Source organism: Petaurus breviceps, unplaced genomic scaffold, assembly GCF_028583685.1.
Source record: "Petaurus breviceps papuanus isolate PSGF00001 unplaced genomic scaffold, PetGlider_PUasm1.0 90845, whole genome shotgun sequence".
NCBI classification, from domain to species: Eukaryota; Metazoa; Chordata; class Mammalia; order Diprotodontia; family Petauridae; genus Petaurus; species Petaurus breviceps.
The window spans coordinates 1,967,027-1,986,600 of NW_027187359.1; the positions used below are offsets into that span (position 1 = coordinate 1,967,027).

General features: G+C 35.6%; 2 protein-coding genes and 1 long non-coding RNA gene across 3 annotated transcripts in view; 1 reads left to right on the forward strand and 2 right to left on the reverse strand.

The window, feature by feature from the left end:
- NUDCD3 (NudC domain containing 3) overlaps nt 1-19,574 on the reverse strand; it is a 129,920-nt gene that overhangs the window by 81,491 nt on the left and 28,855 nt on the right. The gene's annotated exons all lie outside the window — the stretch shown is intronic.
- LOC138149047 (small ribosomal subunit protein eS4-like) lies at nt 8,077-9,262 on the forward strand. Its single transcript, XM_069071873.1, has one exon. It carries the CDS (start codon nt 8,105-8,107, stop codon nt 8,894-8,896), a length of 792 nt encoding a protein of 263 aa, XP_068927974.1. The 5' UTR covers nt 8,077-8,104; the 3' UTR covers nt 8,897-9,262.
- LOC138149048 (uncharacterized) lies at nt 11,183-18,274 on the reverse strand. The gene is made up of 2 exons (XR_011165228.1): nt 14,612-18,274; nt 11,183-12,436 (listed from the first exon to the last, which is right to left on the reverse strand). It is a non-coding gene; the product is annotated as an uncharacterized lncRNA (long non-coding RNA).

Genomic DNA, 19,574 nt, shown 5'->3' on the forward strand with positions numbered 1-19,574 from the left:
TAGGAAGTCTATGGGTTATACTCTAATGTACAGATTTTCAGATTTTTTTTTCAATGCATTGATCAATTTCATTGATTTCTCCTTTAAAAAAATATATATATTGTTATATGAGATGGCTCATTGGGAGGAAGAATGGGAACAAATATTGAGATAAATCTTGGTAACACAGAAAAAAAGCTATCAATAAAAATTTCTTTAAAAAAAAAATACCTCTCGGGGAGGCCAGGTGGCACAGCGAGTAAGAGCACTGGCCCTGGAATCGGGAGACCTGGGATCGGTTCCGGCCTCAGATACACAAAAAATAACTGGCCACATATGTAACCTTAAGCAAGTTACTTAACCCGATTGCTTTAAAAAAAAAAAATACCTCTTAATAGGCTTGTCTCAGATACGTAGGTCATTGGCACAGATTTTCTTTTTCCCTTTCCTTGTTTGGCATTAAATTATCACATAATTACTCAATTGAAGAGGCCTTTGCCATCAAATGTAGGAACTGAAAATAGGTATGAGAAGTCAATCAGGTCTCCACATTTTAAGATTTCTAGAGCTCAAACAAATAGCCTTTCAAGTGCTATAGTGATAATCCTAATTTAGTATGCTGCAAAACATCAAAGATCTGATTTCACTGATGCAAGTATTCCCTCCAAAGGCAGAGAACACGATCAATCCATGCACATCCACACTGTACAACTCTTACACCTGTCCTTCAATAAATTCTATTGGCTTCCTTCCCTCTCACTTGTTTTGCTACTGTATAGTTATCAATGGAATACCTGTACTGTCCATCAGTCATTCTTCTGTCTCACTTTATAAATGTCCTACCTTTCTTCCAGTCCTCCATTCCTCTGACCACATTCTTTACACCACTTCTTCAGAATTCTACATTTTTAACATGCTGCAGTCTGCTTACATCTGCTATGTTCTTCTACATTTTCTTTTTGATGATCAACTTAAATAAGCTAAACGGAAAAAGTGGTGTTAACAAGATGGACCTTTTTTTTTCCAAAGAAAAGCTTGGGACCACCAACAAAACAAAACAAAACAAAACTGCCACACAGGAAATAAGGCAACCCAACCTACTCTCCTCCTCTTGTTCAATTCTAAGCTCAGTTCACTGGTCCATACATATGATGGTTGATAAAGATTTATATAGTGAAGAAGCATATAAAATATAAAAGAGGGTACAGGCTGATGTTCAATAGTAATCTTTTAAATATGAAAAACAAAGCAGATAACCTGCCAAAAGGACCTTTCTAAACTGCTAAAGAGTGACTGGAATTTTGAACTGTCAAGATACTAATATTTACAGCCCAGTGAACAGCATGATTAATAAGCAGTTTATTTTCTACCATCACATTCATTTCAATACCTACTGAGATTCTCTCCTGGTGTTTCCAATTTCATTCTATCCTGTCTCTTCTGCCCACTCCCCTTTCTTTTTTCCTCTCTCCTTTAGCTGCCACAATATGAAACTGAAGTCTATTAAATGGTATTTTTAATTCAAGTAGCAGATGAATATGACATTCTATATTTGGCTCAAAAACCAACAAAAACCAGAGGTAGCCAAGTATAGTAAAAGGAATACTGGTCTAAAAGTCATAGGACCATGGATTTGGTGCTAGGGGGTTTTGTAATAAATGTTATAAATGATCTGGTTTTCTTTATTATGAGAACTCTCTCCAGCGATACAGACTAACTCATCTATAAATAAATAGCAGTCTCATTTTAAAGATGAGGAAACTGAGGTCCAGGGAGGTAAAATGCTTTGTCTAATGTTACACAGGAAGTAAAAGGAAGAGTAAAGATTGAAACCCAGGCTCTTTGCCTCCCCACTATGCAACTCTGCCTCCAAGATAACTCTGGGCAACTCATGCCATCTCTCTACCTGCTCTTCATTCCCTTGTCTATAATGAGGTGTTTGTCAAATTCAATTATATTTAAGGTCTTTTCCAACTCAGAAAAAAAATCTACAAATCTGTGAAAATTAAAGGTGTGGGTTTTTTTTTTTTGTTTGTGTGTGGCCTTGATTTTTTTCCCCTGTGGATCAATGATCCTATAAATAGAAAACAGTCCCTAATCCTTGCTTCAGATCATAAGTTCTTTAGGGTTGAGAACCATGAAACTCTCCACAGCAATTATTATACTGTTTCAGCACAGAAAAGGTACTCAGCAAATACAGATAAAAATCTAGCTCTTACAGGATGACAGACAATAACCTAGTTTTATTTGAAAGGGAAAGAGGTAAGTAGGGAGACTTGTTTTTTAATACATTTTTAATACATAACACAACTGTGCGCAGCAGCAGGTATTTTTACCTCACATCACTTATTTTGGAATTTAAACTTTAACAGAGAGGGTTTACAGAACAGCAGAGAAACCCACAGGTGAAAGAGTTACTAAAAAGAGACCTTCTCAAGTGGCTGTGCATAACATGGGTAAAGAGGGCAAGAGGAAGTAAGCACTCAGAAATATAAGACTAAAAGCGACAAATATACAGATGTCTGCACTCTACTTTCATCACAATAATGCTACACTGGGTCACATGAATATATCCCAATCTCCACTGCATTGAGAAACAATTCCTAGAACAGAAAGAAGTCATATAAACAGAAGGAACATTTACTATAAAAGCGCAGAAAAGCCTATTTAAAACTTCACTCATCCTTAAATATTTAACCACCTGTCCCATTTACTGGAAAAAAAAAAAAAAAGCTTAACCACCTGTCTCTCTACCAGAAACCTAAAGTTGAGATTATCAAGTTTAGAGAAATATAAAAGGAGCCAAAAAGAATGACCAACAGCACAATTAAAGGTATATAGCCATGGCAAAAAGCAGAATATTTTATATTTTTCTCAAAAAAAAAAAAGCTTCTACAATACAGCAAAAAGAGTTAGAACAGACTTTGAATTTTACATCCTGGTTCTCCCCTTAGAGAAGCTGACAACTAGCAAATGAGCAGAAACAGCAGAAAACTAAACCATCGCAAGAATCCCTATCCTGGCTATGTCACCACCACCACCTGCCAAAAAGAAAAAGGGAAAAAAGAAAAAGGGGAAGGGGAAGGGGAAAGGAGAGGGCAGATTTTCCTGGAATTATGAGCCCCTACACCCTTCCCTACTAGCACCTTAACCTTTGCCAAACACCCTGCTGTGTGTATAACCCAAACAATATGGTTCTTTAATCTTTATTTAGTGCCTATGTCAAAGAATACACATATACATAGGAATTATAAAAATCTGTAATGAAAAAAGATATCAAATATATACAAATCACAAATATATTAGTTATCTAGGATGTATGTGGTTTGGTTTGGTTTTTTCAAAGAGTGGACTGATTTTATTTTTCTCAATTTATTTTGTACAAAAAGTGGTTATCAGGAAGAAAGGTTACAGGAACCAAGAAGCCACTCAAACCAATTAATTGAGGGATTCAAATTGAGGAAGACATAAATACAAATCATTCTACTTTATTCACCTAACACATACCCTGCTGATATTACTACCATCTCAGTAGCAAAAGACAAAGGATCTTGGAATTTTTTTCTCCTGAGATAACTTGAACCTCGAGATGGCAGTAAGTTCTCCTATTTTAATCAGATTTTCATTAAGGACACCCAGAAAATGCATAAATGTTTTTTAGGTCACAGCTAGTCCTACCTACCCACTTACTGTGAAGTTCTGGCATTGTGCAAAGAAAAAGCTCTCAGTGAGTCAGCTTGCCAAACACGATGTAAATTCATGACCGGTGCGGGGGGAGGGAAGGGGAAGCATCACTCTCTACCATAAATTTACAGAGGTCAAAAAAGTCTCAAGTAGCATGAATATCGTCAGCCTAAACTTTGGCTCATAATTTCTTCCCAGCAGGTAAATAAAAAGCAAGTACTTATTTTCCCTGAGTAGAATCCTGGCCCTAACCCAAGTGAATGGATGGCTTGATGCCACTACTGCTAAAAACCAAAGGCTCAAGTCTGTTGGTTTCCTTTTTGTATTCTCACCTTCAATATCTCTAACTGTGATGGAATATTGCATTCCTCCTCCTCCAGCCAGAGGACATTTACCTTTGGCAGAGGAAGACAAGGTAAATTTTAATAGATTCTTTTCAATTTTATGTTGGAGTTTCTTCTGCTACTGAGGTCTTGCTGAGCCAGCACTATAGCACAATTGAGTAATTAGTTAATAAAAGAATAAAGACAATAACAAAGAGGGAAAGAAGAAGGGAGCAGAGAGGAAGTCTATCTAGCAAAGCTTCCACATATAACACCAACAGATCAGGACTAATTTTTGTTTTCTGGGGAAAGATACCAACAAGTTGTTTATCTAAATAGGTCACTCTAAACTCTAAAGACACTCTAAACTCTAAAGATATGCACTGAGACTTATTTAGGGTCGGGAGGGAAGGGAAAATAAATACACATCAAGAAGTCTTCCTTTTTCCCATCCCCCCACCCCTCCACCCCGGCCATTTCCCACCCAACTCCAACTGTACAAGCAGACCTAGAGGAAAGAGAATCAAAGAACTGATCAAAGCTAGGAGAGAGAGGTCAAATGTCCCAGGGTCAAGGCAAACCAGGGATAATTAGACTATGCAATCTTCCAATGATATTAATTCCAAATTGTCCCAAAGCACAAATAACACTCTTCAGATTACTGTCTATAACCTACTGGGGGAAGTAAGTATAAAGGAAAAAGGAAGAAATGGAAAGAGAAAATATGGTACTAAAGACTATTTAACAGAGAACTTTTTTTCCCCAAGCAGAATCCTTGTTCAAGGAATAAAAACTTTTATAAGATTTCTTGTTCTTTTTTCAGACCACAACCTCCTTTGCCCCTAAATAAGATGATTCACATCTCACTAAGAATGGCAGAAATTTCTAAACAGGATCAATAAACCTGCCAACATTCATAGGTTACTGTGTAGAATGCAATGGAGAGTATGCAAAGAAATATGACATATGGGCCCTGCTTTCAAGAAGCTTATAGTCTTTATATTTAACCAAAGGGACCTATTTGTACAAAAAAATATTTCCAGAGGCTTTATTTGCAACCCACTCCCACCAAAACAACAACAACAAACCACACCTGAAACAACGTATTTAACAAGCAAAACAAAAGCAAAAAACCTGTCCAGTGTTTCAGGCCTCTCAGCATCAGCACCTGAGGACAACTGTCTTGATTCCAAATGGCACACACCATACCTTATCCCTCAGTTGTTTTCTGAAAATTTTCATGGTTACTACTTATACAGGGAACACAGAGCAAATGTACAATTGTTTGTTATTTGGTAATCTGTCTGGTTTTTACTTCATTATATGCTAAAGGTTTATGTAAGGTTGTATTCTTGATTCTTGTCTTTCTTGACAGTCTGGTTTTTACTTCATTATATGCTAAAGGTTTATGTAAGATTGTATTCTTGATTCTTGTCTTTCTTGACAGTTATATTTACAACAAAAAAAAGTTCTTGAGACAGAGACTGTTAGTAAACTCCAAATTTTAAGTTTCATATTTGTCCCCCACATACATTTTATATGTACATCTAATTGTTTGAACTTCAAAAATGAACATATTTGACTAAGTTAATTTAAAAAGAATAGTTATATGCATAAACTGGCTGTTTAACTTAAATAAAATCATGTATGTCTCTTATTTGTGATAGCTGCTATTTTGATACATCGTGAAAATATACCCCAAACATCCATGACTAGTATAGAGAAGGGTCACTTTTCTATGCCTTTTCAAGTAATGATTTCAATTAGTATTAGTAAATAAAAATAACCAAATAGTCATTCAGTTTTCTGGAGAAACTTAAAAAAATAACCTGAAAAAAAAGCAATACAAATCATTACTTTAAAATGTTAAGTAAATGTAACCCTTCTCAAAATGAAACCTATGACTATCTCAAAATTTGTGAAGACTAAAAATAAGAACATACTTTTTGTAAGACAAAACAGATTAAATTGAGTTATCCTAGCTAGCAATTTAAATTAAGTGTTTCTGGCCAATTCTACTATACAAATGTGACCATCAATTTCTTTAGAAGGATGTTCCAAATTCAGTAAAGTAAGAAGATGAAATATTGACTGAAGCATGAAAAGAGAGGTAGGGAAAGTCAAGCAAAAAAAATCTTCCCTAGCAAGACTTCTTAAAATAGATTAAGAAACTGATTTAACCCCAAGGGGTAGAAAGAAAGATGAGACAATCATGAATGATACTTCAATTGACCCTGTACTTCCATACTTTGCTAAGATAGTTAATAAACGAAATTATCTTTACATAAATTCCTTTGGTACCTGGGATTTGGGGCACCATAATATAGCAAATAATGACTACCATGCAATTCTGAGAATTTAGTCTCAACTTATAACATTAAGGAAATGCCAAAGCAGTCCTCAGGAAAAAATCTATATCTCTGAACACTTTCATCAGCAAAAAAAAAAAAAAAAAATAGATCAATAAATTGGACATTCGAGTTAAAAAAAAAACTAGAAAAGAAAAAACCCCAATTAAACTTAAAAAATGTCAATTTTGAGAAATTAATGAACAAAATTGATAACAAAAAACCAGTTGGTTTAATAAACCATTTAATTAGTAAATAAAACTACAAGCTAATTTTTCAAAATGTGAAATAAAATAAACCATTAGTTAATCTGACAAAAAAAAGAAAACCAAACTGCAAGTATTCAAAATGAAAAAGAACTCAACAAATAAAATGATTACAAACAATTTTACCTGATTATATGCTAGCAAAAATGATACCTTAAATAAATATTTACAAAAATACAAAATGCCCAGATTTATCTAACATAAAACAGATTTTTAAATAATCCAATCTCCTAAAAAGAAATTTAATAAGCCACAAAGTAACTCTGAAAGAAAAAACTGGAAAGCTCTTTGCAGGTTCTCATTTGATCCTCACAACAACCCTGTGAGGCAGATGCTATTATTATCATCTCCACTTTACAGATGATGATAAGAGACCTTGCCCATTAACAACTTGCCCATAATCACACAGCTATTAAGTATCTGAGGCAGAATCTGAACTCAGGTCTTCCTGACTCTAAATCTAGTACTCAATCTATTATGCCACCTAGCTGTCTCACAAATTTATTACATAAACTGTTAGCAAAAGTAGGTAAAGAAAAGATCCTACCAAACTCTTATGAAACAAATATAGCCATGATAGCCAACCAGGGAGAGCTAAAGCAAAGAAACTATAAACCAGTATCTCTTATGAATATCAACATGAAAATATTTAATAAAATTTTAGCAAAGAGTTTACAAGAACATAGTAGAAAGACTAGATATTATGAACAAATTGGATTATACCAGGAATACGAGGTTGGTTAAATACCAGGAAATTTATAAACCCAAGAGATCATATTAGTATCAATAACAATTTAAAATCATTATGATGCATCTATGGATACAGAAAAGCCTACTGGCAAAATTTAATACCCCTTTTAAAAAAACATTTTAAAAAATCATAGAAATAAATGAACAAGCTATTCCTTAATATGGTAAAGAATATGTAAGAAGAGTTAGAATTATGTGTAATACAGAAATTCAAGAAACTTTTCCAATAAGATGAAGAGTAAAATAAGAATGTCTATTGTTACCACTATTATTTGATACAGTTGTAGAAATCCTAGCTATAGCAACAATTAGAGAAAAATGTAGGGAATAAGCATAAGCAAAGGGCAATCAAAATTAGCCCTTTTGCAGATATGAGTTAGAGAATCAACTAAAAAAGTAACTAAAATAATAACTTTAGCAATTATAAAATAAACCCAATACAAATCGCCAGTCTTTTCTATGTACTCCCAATAATACCCAGCAAGAATAAAATGAAAGAGAAATTCCATTCAAAATTTAGCACCAAGCATTTAGTAAGTACCTACTAATATACACCAGGTGCTATGCTAAGAATTTAGGATATAGCTCTTTCCACGCAGCCTTGGGACCGTCTGGTCATGCTGCTGGTGAGGAAAGACAGTAAGGCCCGAAAGGGTAAAGTGAATTGACCAAACACACACAGCGTATAAGTAGATGGAGCCTCTGATCCTACAGCTGAGTAAAGTTCCCATTTTATCTCAGGTTCAGTGTAACCATGGCTCGTGGTCCCAAGAAGTATTTGAAGCGTGTAGCAGCTCCAAAGCATTGGATGCTGCGTAAGTTAACAGGAGGTTTTGCTCCAAGACCATCAACAGGTCCCCACAAGCTGAGGGAGTGTCTCCCACTCATCATCTTCCTGAGAAACAGACTGAAGTATGCCCTGACTGGAGATGAAGTAAAGAAGATCTGCATGCAGCGATTCATCAAGATTGATGGCAAGGTCCGCACTGATATTACATACCCAGCTGGCTTTATGGATGTCATTAGCATTGAGAAGACGAGTGAACATTTCCGTCTGGTTTATGACAAAAACAGACGCTTTGCCGTTCATCATATTACAGCCAAGGAAGTTAAATATAAATTGTGCAAAGTGAAGAAAATTTTTGTGGGTACAAAAGGTATTCCCCATCTGGTGACCCATAATGCCCATACTATCCGTTACCCAGATCCTCTGATCAAAGTGAATGACACAGTTCAGATTGATTTAGAGGCTGGCAAGATCACTGATTTTATCAAGTTTGATACTGGTAACCTATGTATGGTGACCGGTGGGGCTAATTTGGGTCGAACTGGTGTGATCACAAACAGGGAGAAACATCCTGGCTCTTCTGATGTTGTCCATGTAAAAGATGCCAATGGCAACAGTTTTGCCACCAGGCTCTCCAACATTTTTGTTATTGGCAAAGGTAATAAGCCTTGGATCTCTCTTCCCCGAGGAAAGGGTATCCGCTTTACAATTGCTGAAGAGAGAGACAAGAGATTGGCAGCTAAGCAGAGCAGTGGCTAAATGAGTACAGATAAGGATTTGTAGGGTTTCAATCAAGTTGAGATGTTACAGTTTTTAACAAAAAATGTGATTACCCTGCAAAATATAAAATACACAAAATAAGAAATAGCTTAAACAACCTGGTCTTATAAAATGAAATAGAACAAGCCATAAATGCCTTTCTCTTCTTTCCTTGGATTAGAGTACTGCGGGTATGAATGTTGCATAAAATGTTAGAAGATGTAGCTGTATCGGTTTTGCTTAACTGCTTTTCTTCGTTACATGGAATGGGTCTCTGATTGGAGGATGGGGAGAGGACATATCCCAAAATGGCTGATGTGAAAACAAAAGATATCAATAAAACTTCAAGAAGAAAAAAAAAAAGAATTTAGGATATAAGGAAGGCCAAAAGAGTCATTCACTACTCAAGAAGTTCCAAGTCTAATGGTACAGAAAACATGCAAACAACTACCTACAAACAAGATACAGAGAGGAGAAATTGGAGATAATCAACAGAAGATGAGGAAAAACTTCCTGTGGAAGGTGAGATTTTATCTAGGCCTTGAAGGAAAGCAAAGCAGGTAGGAGGTAAAGACAAAAATCCCAGGCATGATGGAAGACCAGTGAAAGTGCTCAGAGTGAGAACTAAGTTGAGATTATACCACATAAATTTGCAAGTATCCATGTAGTCAGCAGTTTCATGATTTTTTCCAACTTTACCCAGCAGTACATGAATCAAAGACAATGGATGATGAAAATAATCCAAGGCGGAGACTTGGCAAGGCAAGATTTTCAATAGTATAAAGTGGCAAAGGAATCAAGAGAATAGTATAGAGTTGAACTGGTTCATCAGGAAGTCAAGATGGGGGAAGGGGAGGAGTACAGCTAGTACATGGTTAATGTCCTGAGAAAGAACTAAGGGGTAGAGGGATTAGAGATTAAGGTGAAAAATGAAGAACAGGGTTAGGAGGATGGAAGGCAGGGACAAAAGAAATTACAACAGATTATGATCAGATAAAAACTTCAGAATTCATGAAAATGCAAGTATTGTATTTGTGGGTAATGGTAAAAATCAAGGTTATGACCAAGTTTGTATGCTGTTGAAGTGAAGTAGAAAAGTAGATCCGGTGAAGAGAATAAGCTGAGAAACTATGAGGTTAGGGTATTTCAACAACCATAGAAAAAAATTGCCCCAAATCACTATTAATGAGAAATGTAAATTAAAATGGCTTTGAGGTTCTAACACAATCAATCAAATTGGCAAAGACAACAACAAAAAAAAGAAAAGAACAGCAATTGTTGGAGGTAAAATCAGAACATTGGTAGAGCTAAGAATTGGTCCATCCATTCAGGAAATTAATTTGTAGCTTTACTCAAAAGGTCACTAGAATGTTCATACCCTTTGATTCAGTGATACCACTACTAGGCTTATATTCTAAAGAGATTTAAGAAAAAGAAATGGTTCCATATGTAAAAAAAAATATTTACAATGCCGCTTTTTTTGTAGCAAAGAGCTGGAAATAAAAAGACTGCCTATAAATTGAAAACCATGAGTAAATTATGGTATATAAAAAAAGTAGGTTATATTATTGCAGCATAAGAAGTACAGGGATTCAGAGAATACCTGGGAAGATTTGTGTGACCTGCCACAAGGTGAGGTGAGCAGAATCAAGGAAAGAACTTATACAATGACCATAACATTGTAAAGGAAAAGGAAAATAACTTTCAAAGACTTCAAAACTGATCAATACAAAAAACAACCACAACCTCCAAAAGACTGATGATGAATCATAATCCCCACCTCTTTGACAAGGGGGTAATGGAGTAGAGGTGCAGAATAATATATGTTTTCAGACACAGTCAATGTGTGGTTCTGTTTTGTATAACTATAACTTACTGTTCGGAGCAAAGTAGGGTGTAAGGGTAGGGAGAATGATGACAAAAAAAAGTTTCAATAAAACATACAGAAAACATCAGAAGGAAATTCAGAAAGAACAAGAAAAAATTGTAATTCCCATGTTAAATTTATTACGTACTCTTTAAAAATGTTATATATAACAAAGATTCAGTTTCATATACAATTCTCTTCTTTGTTTATGGAAAAAACCATACTTATCGATGTCATATTTTTTTTAAGCAAAAAAGAATTTTTAAAATGATGAATTCTGCCAGTCTTCTCCCAAGGAGCAATACAAATATCATGGGGAGCACAGTCACCCAGAACAAGCATGTTGCATTCCAATTCAAATACGGTAAGATCCCTCTAGAACAATGACTTCAGGAAAAAGAACTAACACACATCTTAAAAGCTAAACATACTTTATTTTTTTTGCCTTTTTTTTGGAGGGCAATTGGGATTAAGTGACTTGCCCAAGGTCACACGGCTAGCAAGTGTGTCAAGTGCCTGAGGCCGCATTTGAACTCAAGTCCTCCTGACTCCAGGGCCAGTGCTCTATTCACTGTGCCACCTAGCTGCCCCCTAAACATACTTTATTAGGCATCTAATGAAAATGGTTAAATTGGGTTGAGTGACTTCTATAACTCTCCTCACATCTTCAACCTCAATCATCTGACCCAAGGCATATGCAAATAAGTTATTAATCCAGGTTTCTACTGTATTATTTGAACATCTACATGGCTTACATTGTAGCCCCATCTACAGTAGACTGATTACTATAAGATAGGGGGAAAAATGGTTTTCATACTCTAATGTACATTTTTGTTAAACTATTTTTTAAGAACTTGCTCTATTTTGTAAAAGAAAAAATAGAACCTGCCCTTCTACAGTTTTGTATTATTCATCATCTGATTCTCATGCAAACATGCAATAGTCTTTTAATGAACCACAGTGACACCTAGAGGTAAAATGCCTTCAATGAAAGAAACTAAGGTAATGCTTCTGTTACAGGTACACAGATTCCACAAATTACATCACAGTATTTAGAAATGGAAGGGACAACATCATCTAGTTAAAACCTCTCATAGACCACTGTTTGTCCCTGAGAAAAAGAGATGCTAAAATCACATAATAAAAAAAAAGGGACTGACTAAACCAGGATGATTTTTGACCAAATATTTTGGTAATTTGGTAACCACACATAATCTGATGAGAGGCAGATGAGCATAATAGAGAGCCGAACTCAGAGCCAGGAGGACTTGAGATCAAGTCCTGTCTCTGACACATATGACCTTGAGCAAGTCGTTAACTTCTAAGGGCCTGCTCCAGGCAATTCTCTAACACAGTAAATTGTCAAAAGTCACTATTATAGGTTGGGAGAAGCAGTTCTCTCAACTTACACAAATCTGGTTTAAAAAAAAAAAAGGATAGGGGTGGCTAGGTGGCACAGTGAATAGAGCAATGGCCCTGGAGTCAGGAGGACCTGAGTTCAAATCCGACCTCAGACACTTAACACAAAAACTAGCTGTGTGACCTTGGGCAAGTTGCCTAACCCCAAATACCCTCCAGAAAGCAACAACAAAAAAAAGGATATAATTTGAAATAAACTGTGAAACCCTGTAGACTTGGTTTTTGTCTCTCTTCTTCCAAGGAATTAGAAAGATCTGAAAGATAAAATATAAAATTACCAGGCAAATACTACCTTGGCTACTCTAGATAAAGTTCAAGGAAAGAGTCTCCTTATAAAAAGCTTTGTACTTTTAGATCCACACTGTCAAGCCAGAGGATATTCACATACCTCCAACACAAACAATGATACTTCCACAGAAAGTTAATAGCTCAAACGCCTCAAGAAACTCCCTAGTCTATAACATGGGTTTTCAAAGTAAATGAGGACAGGAGAGGAGAGGAAAAGAGAGGAGGGGAGGGGAGGGGATGAAAGAAACAATGAACTCAATAACCAATCAACTCAAAAATATCAAATACTGGGGCAGCTGGTAGCACAACAAGTAAGAGCAACAGCCCCGGCCCCAGTGTCGGGATGACCTGGGGATCCAATCCGGGCTCAGACACTTAGCACCCACCCAGAAACACCTGGCTGTGTAACCTTGAGCAAGTTACTTAACTCCAACTGATTGCTTAAAAAAAAAAAATCAAATACTCAGTCCTTTTATTAAGGGGATCACACTACATACCACAACAGAGTATAGTGATACTCAAAAAAAAACACATCATTTTTAAAATTACAGGAAAATTGTTTAGAGATATTCTCCACAACTACAACTAGGAAAATGATTAATGAAACAAGGGAGAGAAATCAGAAATGACAAAACAGGTCATTGTAATTAATTACATGAAACTGAAAGGTCTTTGCACCAGCAAAAATCAGTGTTACTAAGATAAAAAGGTAAATTGTCATTTTGGGGGAAAAAACCCTTTGCATCAAATATCTCTAATAAGGGTTTGATATATAGGGTATTCCAAAATTCTCAGAGTAGTTTTACACTAAGGCTAAGATTAGTTAAAACTGGACTAAGATTTTTGGGACTCCCTGTACAAATCATACAGAAATTAACATAAAATATATAAGACCAAGAGCCATGCCCCACTGACTCAAAGGATATGAACAAATAGTTCTCAAAAGCTGAAAACTATTAACATGTAAAAGATTGAAAAAAACTGATAAAAGATTGCTCCCAATCACTAATAAGAGACAAGAAAGTCAAAATAACTCAGGTTTCACCTTATACATCCGACAAACTGGCATATACGACAAAAGATGGAAATAGTAAATGTTGGAGGGGGTACAGAAAGACAGACCACACTTGTCGGTGGGATTATGAACTGATCTCAAAAGCAATTCAGAATCACACTTTAAAAAAAAGAGAGAGACTATACAATAATAAGTAAGTCCATATGATGTCTACAGTCTTTGAGACAGAGATATCACTGGTAGGCAAACACCTCAAAGATGAAAAAGACAGAAATAAAAAAAACCTGGACCAAAGAAGAGATAGAGAATATTATGAAATGCAAAATGGATGATTTTAATTACATTAAACTGAAAAGCTTTTGCACAAAGTCAATGCAGCCAAGAATAGAAGGGAAACAGAAAGCTGGGAAATAATTTTTACAGCCAGTGTTTCTGATAGAGACCTAATTTCTAAAATATGTAGAGAACTGAATCAAATTTATAAGAATACGTATCATTTCCCAATTGATAAATGGTCAAAGGATATGAACAGGGAGTTTTCAGAGGAAGAAATTAAAGTTATCTATAGCCATATGAAAAAGTGCTCTAAATCACTACTGATTAGAGAAATGCAAATCAAAACAACTCTGAGGTATCACATCACAACTACCAGATTGGCTAACATGACAAAACAGGAAAATGATAAATGTCGGAGGAAATGTTGGGGAAAATTGGAATACTATGCACTGCTGGTAGAGTTGTGAACTGATCCAACCATTCTGAAGAGCAATTTGGAACTATGACCAAAGGGCTATAAAACTGTGCATACCCTTTGACTCAGCAATACCACTTCTAGGTCTGTATCCCAAAAAGATCAAACAGTAGGAAAAAGAAATGTAAAAAATATTTATAGCTTCTCTTTTTATGGTGGCCAGTAATTGGAAATTGAAGGGAGGTCCATCAACTGGGGAATGGCTGAACAAGTTGTGGTATATAAATGCAATGGAGTACTATTGTGCTATAAGAAATGATGAGCAGGAAGACTTCAGAAAAACCTGGAAAGACTTAGATGAATTGATACTGAGTGAAACATGCAGAACCAGGAGAACATTGTACACAGTAATAGCCACACTATGTGATGACTCACTTTGATAAGACTTAGCTTTTCTCAGCAATGCAAGGATCTGAGATAACTCCAAAAGACTCACGATGGTAAATGCTATCCACATCCCAAGAAAGAACTTTGGATTCTGAATGCAGATGGAAGCATATTATTTGCTCTTCTTTTCTTCTGTTGTTTTGTTTCTTCTTCCTCGTGGTTACTCTCATCAGTTCTAATTCTTCTTTACATCATGACTAATGTGAAAATGTTTAATATGAATGTATCAGTAGAGACAATATCAGATTGTACACCATCCTGGGGAGGGGAGGGGAGAGGAGAGGGAGGGGGAGAAAATTTAAAGCTCAAAATCTTATGGAAGTGATGCTGAAAACTAAAAATAAATTATTATTTTTTAAGTCCTATAGATACCAAAATATATACTGCAGTACTTTGTGAGGTGACAAAGTACTAGAAAAAAAGCTTATAGGTCAGGGGCTGGCTAAAGAAATTGTGGTACATGAATGCAAAGGGATTACTTTATTGTAAAAAAAAACTATATAAATAATTCAGAAAAATATGAAAAGATATATATGGACTGATGCAGAATAAAGTAAGGAGAACCAGGAAAATAATGCATAGGACCAAAACAATCTAAAAGAACAACAATTAACAACAACAAAAAAGAGACAGAAAGATATGTAATTAAGGAGCTCAGCCATAATGGAAGCACTGAGAAAATACACACCCCTCTCTTTCATTGCAGAGATGAGGTACTATGGGTAAGGAATACTGCATTTTGGGGGTTGATCATGCTGAACCATTTTTTTCCTCTTTTCCTTTTTTAATCTTTGTTCCCATGGAAGACTTATTGTGTGGGAGAAGAGAGACATTCAGAAATAAATGTGATATTTAAAAAAGGGTATAAATTAAAAAGGAAGGAAAACTGAAATAACCACAGTAACTATTAACTTCAGAAAAAAATTTCTTACCAATTCCTTCACAAAAAGTCTATAGAGCCAATGTTGTTTGATCTTTTCTTTTTTTTTTTTTTTTTGGAAAGGGGTCAACAACATCACAGGCAATGGCTTGACTTACAAGTGAACTGGATTTAACTGATGCAGAGTTGCATAAAGTCATCAGCCTCATTCTCTCTTCCAGCGTCACTGAAATCCAGTGGCAAGACAAAAGTGAATATCACTGGTGATGGCCCAGGATGAAGTGGATGATCTTGGCATCTTCGATGTCTAATCAAGCTCTAAAAGCTCCATAGTGCCTTCATGGACTTTGGAACAAATTGTTCTCATCTACCCATTCCACTAGGGAAAGTTGTCACATGCTTCGGGTAAATATTTCCCTAGCCTTCCTAACTCATCAACAGTTTTGAGGTCCATTGGTTACTCATAATCTAGTTTAACCTGTCTGCTAAGATGGTTTACTGGGGTGTGACTGTTGTGCATGCTACAGCTTCTTGAGACCACAGGTGAGAGCTGAGTGACTAATCAGGTGGACACCAAAAGCGGATAAGCAGCCTTGAAAAGCCCTCACACTAGAGATGCTAGTCCTCCTGAACACCATGAACACCTGAGACAATGCTAAACTGTAACAAAGAATCTACCAAAAAGCTAAGGGGTAATCCCAAATAAACAGACACAATTCAGTTTCAGGCAAGGACTTATCAAATTTTTGCCCTGTACTGTGTTTTACTTTTTTCTCTCCTAGTGCCACTTTCTGTAAGGCTTTAAGCTAAAGAGGAAGCCAAACACCTTTAAGAGAGTGTGGAGTGAACCACACAAAACACTGCACAAGCCCAAAGGACTTTGTGTAACAACAGATTCCTAATCCTCTCTGGAAGGGGACAAAGGGGACATCTTCCAACAAAGATCTCCCTTACTCCATTCTATACCATTTCATCCAACCATGTCCCTATTCCAGTTATCACTGCTCTACTGTTCCAAAGACTGAACGTGTATTACTTTCATCCCTACTCAGGGAATTGTGCAAAGAAGTTCTTTGAAGATAAACCTAACTTACCAGTCTGAATCTTATTCAATGAATTTTCTCCTTTGTCAGAAGCCAACTTTTCCACCTGAGCTAACAATAATGTCTACTGGAAGTCAATAGTATGTTAGGAACAGAGGAAGAATTAAATTTCACATTATGAAATAAGAGAAACAGCAAGTCATTGGTAAAAACCAACTTTATGTACAAGTCTATAAGTTATTAAATTATAAGCTCCTTGAGGGTTGGAACCATTTGTTTTTTTACCTTTTATCTTCAGCACCTAATATACTGCTTTGCACCTCATATTCACTTAATAAACATTTGTTGAATTAAATTAATCCAATAGTTTATGAGTCAATTTCATACACTAAAGTAAAACCATTCCTTCTACCTTCAGGGCAAGGTGAGCCTCTCTCTACAAGGAGGGATTTGCTAAACTACAGACCAGGTAGAAATCCAGCATAGAGCCCAAATAAAAAAAAAAATCTCTTTTGAAAAGGATGTTCTCTAGAATATTCCTGTTAATTGGCTTAACAATCTACATATACTGGGGGCAGCCAGGTAGCACAGCGAGTAAGAGCACTGGCTCCAGTGTCGGGATGACCTGGGGATCAAATCCTGGGCTCAGACACTTAGCACCTACCCAGAAACACCTGGCCATGTAACCTTGAGCAAGTTACTTAACCCCGATTGCTTTAAAAAAAAAAAAAAACAACAATCTACATACTGGGATGGGAAAATGACATGGATAAAAAAATGCCTATTGCATAGCCTTAGACCATGCCCCATAACTGAATGAGCAAATTCTATCTATCTATCTATTCTATCTATTGAAATTCTATTAGAAAGGAACTACAAAATGGAAAATGAGTTGGACCCAAAATAGAATAGAAAGTGACTGGACTGGATCACATGGGAAACTTCTCAGTAATTTCAAAATGTTCATTACTACAAAGCCCTTCTCTTTAAACATCAATATTCTCCATTAAGGCTACATGGCTATAAATCAATGTAACTTTTAAAAAAAATACACGTGAGTCAAAGGGCAACTGAAAGGAACAAAGCAGGCAAAAATAGGCTGCATCACATTACCAACAAAGACTCACACTTGAGAAGCAACAACAACAACAAAAAAGACACCAGCAAGTATGTCTGTGACCAGAAAAGGAGAAAGACCTATTACCTGGCAATACTTCATGAGAACACACAGACACTTCAAAGATTATTTTAAGATATTAAAAGAAACCACAGGAAAGGCCTCTGGCAAGTCCTGGAAAGATATGGGTAAGAAACACAAAGGATGAGAGGCATAGAAGGGTTGTAATCAGCACTAGTTGAACACAGTGATGAAAATCACGAATATATGAAAGCATTAAAATACTGCTCTGAAAAATAATCAAATTAAAATGAGAGCCATTTAGACTTTTGTTATAAGATCCACATACAAAAAGGAACTATTTATTTGTCACAATTGCTTTAGCCATTCCAGTTGATCTAGAGGTAACTCGTTATAACAATATTCATTCACTACCGCACTAAAGAGTAAAATTTCATAGCATCAAATGCGTTAAAAGGCAGGTAATTCTGTTGTTTCCTTCCAGGGGATAGTGGAGACAGTTACTAAAGGACAAAAGAGCTGAATTATTAAAATAGTCTCTTAAGAGTTGAATGATATAGACCTCCAACTATATAAACTGAATATAAATGTAATAATATATGTATTATTATATAAAATATATTATTATATAAAATATATCATAATATTTTAAATACTCTCTATTCCCATTGTACCTTTTGTTCATCCTTTGTTTTCCAAAATATCTAAACTGAGCAGGCAGAAAAAGGCAAGTAAAATTTTATTTTGTAAAAAAATTTTTTTTAAAGTAAGGACAAAGATAAGCATTGATTTTTAGCAGGTCAAGAGTACAACTCTTATCTCAGAAAATAATGGTAAAAAACAACAATATCCTTTTAGACTACAGCAGGGACAAAAAACTTTTTTTTTATTTAAAATCTAAGTTTACTGATCGGATATCTGTACAAGTCACCTCTATTGTTCCAGTACCAGTTTACTTATTTTGTAACTCTGAATCATGTAGCAATTTCACTATTGCTAGATGAGTACCTTCACCTTGTATTTACCTACTTCATATCTGGAGTATTTACCTCACATTGTGAAAATCAAATGAAAGAATTTACATAAAGCCTTTTGAAATTTTAAAGCACCAGATAAATATTTATTATTATTATTGTTATTCAAAGGTTTAACACAGAGAGGCAATGAAACTCAAGCTATCAGTATTAAAACATTTGCTGGTGACAAACGTAACTAATGCAAATTAAAAGAATTCATATATTTATTTAATTTAATTACAACAGATGCTCAAATGCTAGCTATAACTCCACAAGCATGTTAGCAGTGCTGGCTGACACACCTTTGTGAGTTTGCAAACATAGGCAGTGGGAACTATGGTCTTCGCAAGACTTCTCATTTTACAAAGAAAATTTCTGGCATTCAGTTTAATTGGCATCTTCTCAAACTACAAACAAAAGATTTGGTTAACTGCTAGACATGCTGGTGTACTCTAAAATAGGGTGAGTCACTTAAAAATTCTGAACTATAAGAGTCATACAGCAGTTACACCTGGGCTCTGCCAACCAAAGCCAAAGACAAAACCTCCAGACTGGTCTCTAGTTCTTCCTCACTACAAAACATGCTCTATTTATCTTTTAGAACAACTCTCCATTCTACTCAAGCACCCTTCCAGGAGAGCTCAAGCAAGACATTAAAATCATCAGCCCCAAACTTTCCAAAATGCTCTCAGCAGTATCAGACAGTGAAGCCAGAGACAAAGTGGGGTGAGAACATATAAACAAATCCTAAATTAAGAACTTGTTAGACCAGAAAACTGGTTTGAGTATTAGTACCATTCACCTGCCTTGCTTCACTGCCTGAAAAAATGAAAGTAGGACACGTCAGGCAACTAGGGAATAATTCTGATCTTCA

Bases quoted from the DNA above. Each gene is read 5' to 3' on its own strand.
- LOC138149047 (XM_069071873.1), top strand. From the start codon at position 8,105: ATGGCTCGTGGTCCCAAGAAGTATTTGAAGCGTGTAGCAGCTCCAAAG.